The 12,345-nt window shown below is 43.6% G+C and overlaps 1 protein-coding gene across 1 annotated transcript in view; it reads right to left on the bottom strand.

Annotated features, from left to right (window-relative positions):
- Positions 1-9,189, bottom strand: part of KCMF1 (potassium channel modulatory factor 1) — a 52,942-nt gene extending 43,753 nt beyond the window's left edge. The window contains exon 1 of the mRNA XM_054809811.1: positions 8,777-9,189. Within this exon, the coding sequence (XP_054665786.1) occupies positions 8,777-8,792 (16 nt within the window). The 5' untranslated portion in view covers positions 8,793-9,189. The remainder of the gene's footprint in view (positions 1-8,776) is intronic.
- Between the last annotated feature and the right edge of the window lie 3,156 nt (positions 9,190-12,345).

Below are 12,345 nucleotides of genomic sequence, written 5' to 3' on the forward strand. Positions count from 1 at the left end.
AACCACTGCCTAAAAACATTTTCAGCAATAGCTATTTTCTAAAATAAGCAAGGGCTAGTTCTGCTACCAAGAAATACTAGAGCTTTGCATTTCAAAGAGGCAGGCATTAAACTTCTACTTAAATCCAACATGGGTCTAACAGCTTCACTGGGTGTTTTTGAAAAATCCCACCCTAGAACACTCTAAGGAGGAAAGTGGGAGAGGGAGAGCACAGCAAAGGGAAGGAAGAACAATGACAAGGAAATAAGAAGGTGAAAGATAAAAGATCAAAGACAAAAAGAAGGAAAGCAAAGAAGATAGTTTATCCTACCAGAGACAGCACCTCTTGTCAGTCAAGACAAGAAACATTGCCTCCCAAAAAGAATCTGGCACCAGGAAGTGGCAGAAGTGATGGGGGAAGACCAAATCTGACCTGAGGTAAGAAAAAAAAATGGAGTTATGATTTTTTTTAAACTTTGTCTGTTGCTTCATCTTATTTTTGTAAGATTTTTTTTAAAAAAACTGATTTTTTTTAAATCAATGTCTTTCTTCAGCTAGATTTTGTTAGTGATGACAGTAGGATGATCCAAATCATATGTGGAACAGGATCAATAGTATTTTACTAAAAATGTGAAATTCTATGTGAATACTGAAATTAAGAACAAATTTAAAAGACTATGGGGAGGCTGTATGAAGTGATAGCTGCAAACAGTATATGCTACTGAAATGTCCCAATGAGTCAAAAATTTGGAAAAACAGACTTGCATCTATAAAACTCACTGCAATGGAGCACAAGACCACTAATCCCTATCTTTAGGACACTTTCCCTGAATGTCTTCTGGCAAGACGTAAAATCTCTACCTGATATCCCACATGAAAATGAGTGAAACATTATGGTCTCTTGTGTCCAGGTTCCTTGTTTAATTGTAATAAAAAAAGTTTTACCCAGGACTCCAACTTCTAGAGAAAGTTTCCTAGAAGCTCCAAATGAAGCAATCACAATAGACAGAACACACCAATGAAGTTTGCTGCAGAGTGGCAAACAGGCAATAAAGAGGAATTTTTGTACAAAGGCAAATCATACACTAAACATAAAATTATGTTGATATTTTAACATTAAAAAAGATTAAAATTATGTCAAACAAATCCACCTTCCTCCTAACATTCATTCAAATTACAGTCTCAGAACAAATCGGGGCAGGGGGAGGCACGGGGATAAGTTTTTCCAAATATGTCAGAGGCTCCAGTGACTTCTATCCACACTTAAAAATTAATCCCAAACTAGAAGCAATGACTTCAAGTGGCAGAAATCAAGCCATCATCTGCACACACCTTTGAAATACAACTCTGAGACCTATGGACAAAGTAGTTATGTAAGTGATAAAAGCTGAAGACACTTCTATGACAATGCTCCACAATTTTCACTTGATACAGACCTCATTTATCAACTTACTAAATGCCAGTAAGCCAAATAAAACTTTAAGTAGCTCTAAACTGAAACCTTGGGTTTACACATTTATTCTAAACCAGGGAAACTAATGAGCTTGTCTCTGTGCTCCACACTGAATTCAAAATGGTCTTACCTCACTGTGCCAAAATTGTACTAATGCTATGCAGAGATAAAATATGCATAACCGTAAGGACCATATGGACAAAAAACAATAGAGTAAGTTCAAACCAGATGTTCAGGTGATGCTTCAGGGAAAAGTATAGGAACCAAATGGGACATCAGATTTAGATACTCAGCAGCCACATTTGAATCTGAAATAGTTAAGAGACCTGGAGTATAAAGTTTAAGATAAAATCCAAAACTAATTGCTTAGTCTGGATACTAGGTAGCCTCAAGAACCTTCAGTGAAAAAGATTCTCCACAATCTCATTAGATACTGTATGAAAAAGCACTTCAGTTTTAATCACTCTCTTGAATTCATGAAATATCATCTTCTTGTATTCAGAAGTGGAGATTAGACTCTTACACAGATGATGCCTTTCTTTCAGATTCCTTCTCCGTATCAGCCTTTGAGGTAAGAATCTTTTCAGTTCCCATCCATGCAGTAATTCCCCCTCACATGTGTCCTGAGTCACTAACAGCACTCTTGAGTTCTCCGAGCAAAATGCGTCTGAAAGGCTTACAGTGCCTTATAATGCTGTTTCTGAATGGATGAGCAACATTGCTGCCTATAGTTAAGCTTGTATACCTCTACTCCATTATGACTCCATTTTCAGAACCCACAGCTACCAAATCCATCCATGTATTCTAAATCCTGTAGAGGGAAGAATGCATTGTGTGTGGAGGATTTAGCCCAAGTGATTCCAAGAACAAAACCGATGAAAACTCACAACCTTGCTTATACTAAAATATATGTATCCTATGATCAATTCATGATCAGAACGATAGGAAATGCAATCTAACACATATATATTCCTTTCTAGAAAAATACCACCTCACTGAGTGCACCAGGGCATATAGTGTTCAGTAAACAAACAAAAAAGTCTCTATTTGTTTTATCATCACCGGTCAGTCTGAGCCTTTATTTATCACACATTGCAAAATTTGCATTGATTATGGATATTCTCACTGCCTTTTCCCTGCAGGCATTTACCTATAGCATTTCAGTGCAGCATGTATATCAACGTATTAACTTTAACAGCACTTCTAAGTAGTATTTTCCTTCTCTTGAAATGAAGGGAAATGAAGGCATGTAAAGATTAAAACTGTAAGTTCACTGAATCCATGTGCTCAATCTGAGATACCAAAGGATGGATTTTTCAGAATTTTTGATTTTCTTGAGTTAAGAGTTTTCTTCAAAGCTTATCACTCAGTTACTACAGCTGTGGATGCTCAGATCCCAAAATCTTGTAATATAACAAACAGCTAACAGCCACCTGTGAATTCTAGCCAAAGTGATTTGCCTAGCCTTGTCATGAACTCTGCAGCAGAGGACAGGAGAGTCGATCCAACTTTCCACAAAACTCCACTGTCAACACCTTAACCATCCTTTCTTTAACACCTCTACCTGCTCGTTTGCTGTATATTCCCAAACACAGAGCAGTGGTCTAACACACAGAACCCTTCTGTGCACCCTAAAGGAGGCTGGGGTGGTATTGAGTAGATAATACACAGCTGTGAAATTACACAATGCAGATACTCAAAGAAGGTTGAATTAGCACTGTCTGTGCAACCAAATTCTGGCACATTCCAACTCCCAAGCACTGCTCTTCAAATCTGCTACTGTGTCCAGCAGCTTCTTGAATGTAGTAACACTTTTTTTTTTATTAGTCACTATTCTGTTTTTGTATTTCTTAACAGTAACTGAAGTAACAACAATAAAGATGCAACTATGAACAGTGACACCCCAACTCTTCCTCAAATGTTATCAGTAATATAAACATACAAAGGTATTTGAAAAGCTTTCTTCTTTTTATTTTAATGTGTACAAATTTTATTTGTCCAGTACTGCTCAAGAAACTTGCATGGCTCTCTAAATATCCCCTGAATCCCTTCTAGTCACCATAGTTCAAACAAACATTTGGAAGTAAGAGTTATTTCACCATTGTCTTCTCTCTTCACCCCCACCCAACAGTGTTCAAGTATCACAGTTCTGATCCATTTTTTCTGCTTAAGATACTGGATATCAACCTTTTGACACTGATCATTTAAATCTAATCTTTTTCTCCTGTTTCCCAAAGAATATTTGATCCATGGCATTACTTCTTATCACAAATGTGAGAGAAAAAATGGTCTCTCTTTACACATATTTTTGGAGGACATTCCTTGCTCACAGACACTGCAGGGACAGAGGCATATTGACTCACACACAGTATGTTTCCTAAACCATCAGAGCCAGAAAACTTTTTTTTTTAAATGAAAGCCTAGATTCCTCAAAACCAGTAAGTATCTTGCCAGTTAAAATATTACTGATGCATCCGGCTCTTTTTACTTTTAAATAATGATTCAGTTTCTTACTGAAAGCAAACAGCAGTTTAATAAAGCAAATTACTATGTTCCAATGTTTCTAATCACATTTCCAGCTGTTTACATTTAACATTAACATTTTGTCCTACACACAGCTCTCACTAGTTAAATTATCACACTAACTCATTTTCAGATACTGCACTACACCTGTAATTATATGCATTAATATGCTGTCAGAGTAAGACTATTTCATACTGTTGTTACTTTGACATATACAGTTAGAAAATGCTTTGTCAAACATTAGTGCAAATTCAAAAACCTCACTGTTTTATGCTACACGCACAACTTAATCTGGATTTATTTTCTACAAAACATCTAAGTAGCAGCAACATATGAAAGAATTTGTGATTATTCTCTATTGCAGAATAGCAAAAGACCATGTTTGAAGACATAAAGTATTAAAACGCATCAGAAGGCAGCAAGTTATAAATGATGTCACCAATGCATGGTTCTTTATTAAATGCAATACTTCACCAATACAATATCTTGAGTACTTTGTATGAAAAATACTTAGTCTTTGTTACCTGAATTAAGAGCTTTACATGCAAAAATAGATTAATTCTGCATTTAGTGGCAATTCTAATTGACACAACATGAAATATTAAAAGGTATGCATCAACTGCTGAGTGTTATTTGTTGACAGAAGTTCATAGTACCCTTCTGCAGCTCAAGTATGACACAGCTATCGCATAGTTATGAGGGACAGAAATTACTCTTGCTTTTAATGTTTTAAAAAAGTTTTTATGGACAAATTTTATTTATGTTTATCATAATCATACAGAAAATGTCATCAGCCCAAACGCCCAATCTGTTCATTGTACAGCTAGACAACTGGAGCTAACACTACCCTTACATTAGCTGTTTTCAAGTGGTTGGTATGTATTCAAGCGTAACTCTAGGATTTCTTGATTTCAAAGACCAAGTTCTATGTATTACTTTTCAAGATGTACTTATTTACCCTTCTATTACAAATAAGCACTTGATGTAAAGATCTCTATGCAAGACATTATATATCACACACAAAAGAGCACTGAGACTCCAGCTCCCTCAAATACCAGGAGCCTGAAGCCAGCAGAGAACATTTGGAAACTCCGCATGATCCTGACAGTCACTGCTCTTCCTTCCTAGCTTTGTTACCACCATCCATTCGCAACTGCACTTCATGTGGGACTAGGATTAACTGCAGAGTTTTGCTGATTCATAAGAAACACTGACAAATGAACACTGTCAAAAACAACCACCACTTGCACTACTGCTAGCTCTAAGCTTAAAGAATACATCCCTTAGTGAAAATAAGAAACAAAGTATGGAACTGGGACTAGGAGTGGAGCGCAGAGTGTGCAAGACCAAGAACCAAATGGTGCAGGCAGTGCGGTGCTGGGCACCCTCTGGAGCTGCGGGGTGTGGGGAACCTGAAGCCAGGCCCTTGTATGACCAGTAATGCTGCAGCAACCTAGTTTCATAAAAGCAGCAGCAAAAAATAGTCTTCTAATGGTATTCCTGGAAGTTGTGATTCTCTATTTTTCAGCAGTCCTGGGTGGTGTCTACTGCCATACAAGAGAATCGTTGCCAGATGCATGTCCACAGAACGAAAATCTGTAATATGCAAAATACCTGCTAGTATACTTTCTAGAGTATTAAAAAAGTTACCTACCTGCTCCTTGTAGGCTGCCAAATATTACACTACCACATACTCCTCAACAGAGGGGCTAACCCAGAGAAACACAGCTTGTCACTCCTATAAAGGGAACAACATGAAATCCCAAGACCAGGGAGTGACCTCGCATTGCATTCTAGAAAACCAAAGGCAGAGGATAGCAGATCACAGAACAAAAATCCTTTTGAAAAATTAGAAGCAACTAGTGATAGCAAGAGGTGGATAAGCATTAACAGCTACTCTTGACAGTATTACCAACAAACTCTTAAACACTGAATGAACATTTCGAGAAAGAGCAATAATAATCAGCATTCTAGTTCTGCCCATTTTCCTGAATTTGGGAGAAACACGAGCCCAGAGCTCACGTGTGAAATGAGAGCACAGTGGAAAGGCAGGCTGTGGTCAGACTTTATCAGAGAGATAACAAAAATCTCTTTTTTTAAACAACCAATTGTATTTTGTGGATTATTACACTAAAGAAAATATTCAAGAAAGCCGAATGGAAAGTAAGCTTAAACCTCCATCAGATGTTTCATGGCCTATTTGAAGTCCCAAGACTTTGGAATTCCAACTTCTCCAGCATGTACCCTTACAGAGACATCCTTTCCCATCATAAAACGGGTACAGCATCCAGTATTCTGTCAGGAGGAATCAATAAATCTTGTTCGTAACTTTGAGGATGGACCATGTTAAAAGAAACACAAAGTAAAGATATCACTTATTAAGCATGATTAACATTTACTTTTTCCCCTCTACTGTATTCTTCCAAGGCAGCCCTTCCCAAACTAGTCACATTGGATCAAAAACTGTCAGCATACAGATCTGAAACAAGAATTACTTTTTTTGAATATTTAGTTTCTAAGGATTTCTAGTTTTCTAACAAAATTGTCTCCAAACCTCTTTTCCACGAAGTTGGAAAAGCAAGCCTCCCATATTAATAGAGTTATTCTAACTCTAGTTTGTAACTAAAGTTGACTAAACAAAACATCTGAAGAGGAGAATCACTGAGAAATTAAGACAGACTAGATTTTTAGTAAAAATATATCAAAGAGACAGTGACAGACAATTTTTAATCTCAGTGTCCTCATGGTTTCACTCATGCATGGGTGTGCACACAGAGACACCTGAGAAGTCTACATCTGCAATATGAAATTACCAAAATTTACTCATCAGAAAAGACAGACAATTATTTCAATTTTTTTTCTAATTAGTCATGTCTAGAAAGAACAAACACTAATGAATCTGCTTTGGAAAGAGAATATTAAGCCTGGTTTTGTTAACAGTCACTCCTAAAAATAACAAATATCCAAGCAAGGGAATGTTATTTTCCCTGCTACAAACAGAACCTAACACACAACAGAAAAATTTATGATATAGCCTCCATGAGAAACATACTTACAAGGAAACCTATTTTCAAATTTTCTCTGTCTTAACAAAAAGGTTGCTCCTGGACTGAAATGTCTTTTTAACAAACATCGCCTTTTATAACAGTTCATGCGCTTACCACTGGAAAACACTAAAGAACAACACATAGTATCACTTCTGTAATTTTAAGCTGTTCAAGCTAGAAAAGCTTGTATTCTACTGTAAAGAGAGTATCATGGATACATGCATCACAGCGGAGACTTACAGACTGCATAATCCCACAGTGTCACTAACAACTTTCTGATGAACACTCATTTCATCCACTGTTGTTAGAAACTGCATCTCTAATCATAAATAAATCCAGCAACTCCACTGTTTTGGGAAAATATGGGGGGAGGAGGGGGAGAATTTGGTACCCCTACTAAATTTAACTTAAAAAGAAAACAAAAAAAGCTAATGGGTTCAAGGAAGACAATTCTTTGATACAGAAGCACACATACTTCCACAAACTAGGAATCCACAAAATATCGTGATGGCACACCAAAAATCCATCATATAAAACACTGTCCAGCACCAACATACCAACTAGAAGCCAGCATTATTACCCACAAATACTGAATTCTCCTGTAACATTTCTGTCAAAACATTTTAAGTTTACATAAAACAGCGAAATGAGAAATTAAGTAAGACAGAGAAAATGGAGACAGGTGCTGAATTAAATTCCTAACATGGAAGAAAGTTATCCTTTCAAGTGACAAACCCCAGTTTTACAGAGTATTTTAATACTAGTCCAAGCACCTTACCCGGTGGTAAGAAAGGACAGAAAAATCAAGGGACTTTCTCTACTGTTTTCACACTCCCATCTTCCTCCTGTAGAAATTCTTTGCTTAGCTTCCAGCTCTCTCCTTCCTGCTCCATTTGACTAATTCTCAACTATCCACTGAACTCACCCACGGCAGTAAACACAGCGGGAACGGGGCAAACACACAAAACACGTTTCTCTGATCGCCTAACGCCTCAGAACAGGCCACTACCTCAGCACTGGTTTCCTCTGCCACAAGACAAAACAGAGAGAAAACAAGCAGCTCCCGGGGCTACCAGCACACAAGCTACCCCTCGGCAGGACCATGCAGGCTTCCCGCACACCTCTTCCCCCGGCCCCGCGCCGGGGCCCGGCTCCTCTCCCCGCCCGCTGGGCGTGACCCCCGGCACTAAGCGAGGCCCCGCTCCCCCGGGGTGCGAGGCTGCCCTCCCGGCGCGGCCCCCTGCCGCACCGCACCGCCCCCCCCGGGGTGCCGGGGGAGCCGTGCCCGGCCTGACCCGCGGCGGCGACCGACACGTCGGCAGGCCGCCCCGCGCCGCCGCCCACCCTGGCCGGGCCCACCGGGGGCCAGGGGCGCCCCGCTTGCCCGACCCCACCTCCCCTCCGCCCGTCCTTCAGGCGGAGGAGAGGGCCGGAACAGCCCCCCGCGGGCCCGCTCCCGGTCCCGCGCGGCGACAGGCCCCGGCTCCGCGCCCGGACGGGTGGCAGTAGAGGCGGCCGGGCCCGCCGCAGGCCGCGCGGGGAGACGGGCCGTAACGGCCGCGGCCGCCTCCCCTCCCATGACACTGCAGAGCGGGGCCCAGCCGCCGCCCTCCACCGCCGAGGCCTCCTTCCGCCGCCGGCTCCGCGGGCCCCCCTCCCGGCGGCGGCGGCGCCATGATGATCCGCCCGAGAGGGCGCCGCGCCAGGCCCTAACGCCGGGCCGGGCTCCGGGACGCGCCCCCGCCGCCGCGGCCTGGCGCCCCGCGCCGCTCACCTTCATGTCGGGACATCCTAGTCCAGAGGCGGCGGCCCAGGCCCGTCCCGGGGCTCCCGCGGGCTGCTCGGGCGCCGCTGCGGCCTGGCCCCCCGCCGCCGCCGCACGCACGGAGCCCCGGTGCGAGAAGAGAGGGGCCGGGAGCAGGGCCGAGAAAGGGGCAAAAATACAAGAGGCGGCGAGGAGCCGGCCTCCTCCTCCTCCTCCCTCGCTCGCCCTGCGGGGGGCGGATCCGGCAGCAACGGCTTCCCGGGCGCCGTGACACGGTGACTCTGGGCCCCGCCGGCTGCTGGCGCCGCCTCCCGCTCCGCCCGCTGCCGCAGCGACGGCGACGGCGGGGCTGCCCGGCGCGCTGGAGCGCTCCCGGCCCCTTCCCCTTCCTCCTCCTCCCGCCCCGGCCGCGCTTCGGGAGGAAGAGGAAATACCCCGCCGGGGCGGAGGCCCTCCCGCACGGGCTGCCGGGCCGGGGGCGGCGGCGGGCCCCGCCGGCGGGGCGCCCCGGCACGGCTGGCGGCGATGGGGCGAGCTGCGGGGGAGGAAGCGGCCAAGGTAACAGCCCGCCAGCGGCAAGGCAGCCGCCAAGACCAGTCTGCCCCGCAGACACGCGTTAATCAGTTTTTTATGTGAAAGGAGGGGGAAAGAGTGGCAGAGACCAGTGCGCATGCCCCGAACCGATTTTTCAATCACTGATAGCGTTACTCATGCTGCCAGCTTTGGGTAACGTCTCGCAGCGGACTCCAGGGCAGGCATTGGACTGATTTCCTTCTTATTTTTGACCCTTCCTCCTTTGTCAGGCCTACAGAGTACTGCTGCCAAAGGTGTCCTCCAGTCAGGCTCCAGCTCAGTGAGGAGGAGGAGGCTCCACGTGCTGTGTGTCATCACACTCCAGACAAGTGTCTCTGTCTCTCCACAACATGAGAACTTTTCATCCCGTCATGGTTGCTTCCTTCCCTGTCATGAAAGTAGGCTAGTCTTGAGATGAGTGAAAAACCTGCAGCATGACTGCATTCCTTCCCTGGGTCACATGTGTGGCGTACATACATCAAGCGTCTTGATTCTGTGCTGCCTTTCTTACTGTGACTTCCTGACATTCCCCTAGGTTTCATCCTGAATAGCACCATCTCCCTCACCTTCTCTGTTCATGCTACTCCTACCTGCCTTCATTTTCCTCTGAGTTTTCATCTACTACCCAGCTCATGGCATTCCTCCATCTCTTACCTCTGCCAGTCGCACACCTCCATCTTCTCCATCATCTTACGCCACAGCTTCCGTATGTCTGCCGCAGCCCTGCAATTCTTGTACATTAACATTGGTGAATTACCTCCTTATTAGTCAGTTTCAAAGGCCATGAGGGCACACACACCACAGAAGCCTGAGCATCAAGCTGCAGTGAAAGGCAGGAATAAACAGTGTTGAAAGGAGGAAGCACTAACCTCATTCCTTGCACCACCTCCCTCCTGTGCCAGTTGTGTTATATAGCCTCTACTTCTCCTCCTTTCATGCATGTGCACACTTCTGACCCTTGTAATCTGGCCACCTGCTTTCACTTCCATCTTTCTCTTGGCCACATGCAGTTTCATAAAGACAGTGACCACTGAGAGGGTAACCTGGATCCAGTCTGTCTAAAAGTCCAGTGGGTTGTGGGCATTTTCACTGGAAGCAAGCAATACCTGGGTGTTGGATAAGCTTTAAGGAAATGGGGTCATTTTGACTGATCGGAACCCCTTCTGAAAGCAGAAGAAGAGTCAGTGACCACGCAAAGAGTTTGCAAGAAGCATACCATAGATGACAAGAAAGTGAAATGTGCAACTGTCATAAAACTCCCTACCAAACCATGAAAGTGGTATCTCCGAGATAGTTCTGGAGGTGAAGCTGTGCCTATCTTGCCAGCATTTCACAGTAACAGTGCACGGAGTGGGGCAGTGGGTCATGTGTGTCCTACTACTTTATTTTAGCACCAGCATTTTTAAATGCAAATGGCAATTGTCGCACCCAGATGCAAAATACAGACCATCAGGTGCTCTTGGCTGATGCTACCTTTCAGTCCTTAGAAGAGCAAGCTATCTTGCAAGCTGGTAATTCAGCTGGCTAGTAATATCTTGCTTCTACGAGGCTGTGGTTCCCTCTGTATGTAACTGCCTCACTCTGAGCACCACAATGTTGTGTTGGCCTGTGCTCAGTTTTATCCTGTTCCTGGGAGAGTGGCCTCCCACAGGAGCTTCTCCCAATGCATCTGATAAAACACAGACTGCAACCCAGGCATTTCACTGGGATCTGGAAGATTCAGTCTTTGGTCATGGAAGACCTTGATCTAATCATCTTGTCTCTCCACGCTTCAGTTGCAAAGTGGTTTAATAACCTTTCCTGCCTCTATTAAGTGTTATTCACATAGATATCCCCTAAGTGCACGTGGTCTGGCACATGCTGATGAGTCTCTGAGCGCACGACTTTTCTGAAACACCTCTGGTGCCTGTGGCAGCCAAGCAGAATTCTGCAGCCTCTTCTCCATCTTTGTAGGCTCAAGTCCAAAATTAAAACTGTAATCTTGTTATTATATACTGTTTTCTTGCCTTCAGGCCAGTATCTATACCCAATGAGACAGTACAGATAAAAGCCTTGGTACTTTCGGAATGACATTAAAATATGCCTATATGTGCGATAGTATGTAAAATGCACCTGCATTATATCCTTCAGTGGGAATTTTGCTGATTATCTCCTCTGCAAATAGAGCAAATACTGCAAATGTAAGACACCCAGGCCTCCCAGAGATGAACATGTGGCAACTCCAGCTGAGTGTGGAAAGAGATGCATAACAGAATTTGAAGGTCTTTTAGAAGGTGATGGCCACCAGTAGGAAATAATCTTATCTTCTTAGCATCAACTTGATAATAACCTATACTGTCCTTGTTTTGAACAATATTGTTTCTCAAACCCACATGCTATTATTCCACAGACAGAATAAGAAAGAAAGATTTTAGTGAGGTTTATAAAGTTCTGGTGTGGATGGATCCTTCTGTCCCTAATGGAAGAGCCTGCCATTATCGGGTTTCCCATTCTTTCTCTCCCATGCATCAGAATAATCCATAGGTGAGACTTCCCATAAAGCCATGAGGAAAAAAATTTCAACATTGGTATTTTCCTTATGGGTAAACACATGCTGAGAAATGAAAAATTACTTACCCAAGGTCAGAGCCAGGCAAGGGATTAGAGACCCAGATCTCACAGCTAATTAGGCCATTGTATAAGCCACAGTGAGAAACAGAAAAAAATCATGAATTTTCCCAACATGAAATCATATGATAAAACTTGTGCCTGGAAGTAATAAGATCCTCTGAAATAGGGAAGAGATGCTTGTGTGGCCTTGTGCAGTTCCTCTCCCTGCCACTGGAAAAAGTTTCAGTGTCTGGAGCAGAGCAGGACAAGTTTGGATACTAAACTGAATAGTGACATCCTAGAGCAGAGCTCCTGAGCAGTAGAACATTGGGAGCCACTTAGTCCATTAATCTCCTCGAAATCTTTCACCCCTTTGTGGGCTACTGAAAGCCTACTGAAATAGTATTTCAGTGCTA

This window comes from Grus americana, chromosome Z, assembly GCF_028858705.1.
Source record: "Grus americana isolate bGruAme1 chromosome Z, bGruAme1.mat, whole genome shotgun sequence".
Lineage (NCBI taxonomy): Eukaryota > Metazoa > Chordata > Aves > Gruiformes > Gruidae > Grus > Grus americana.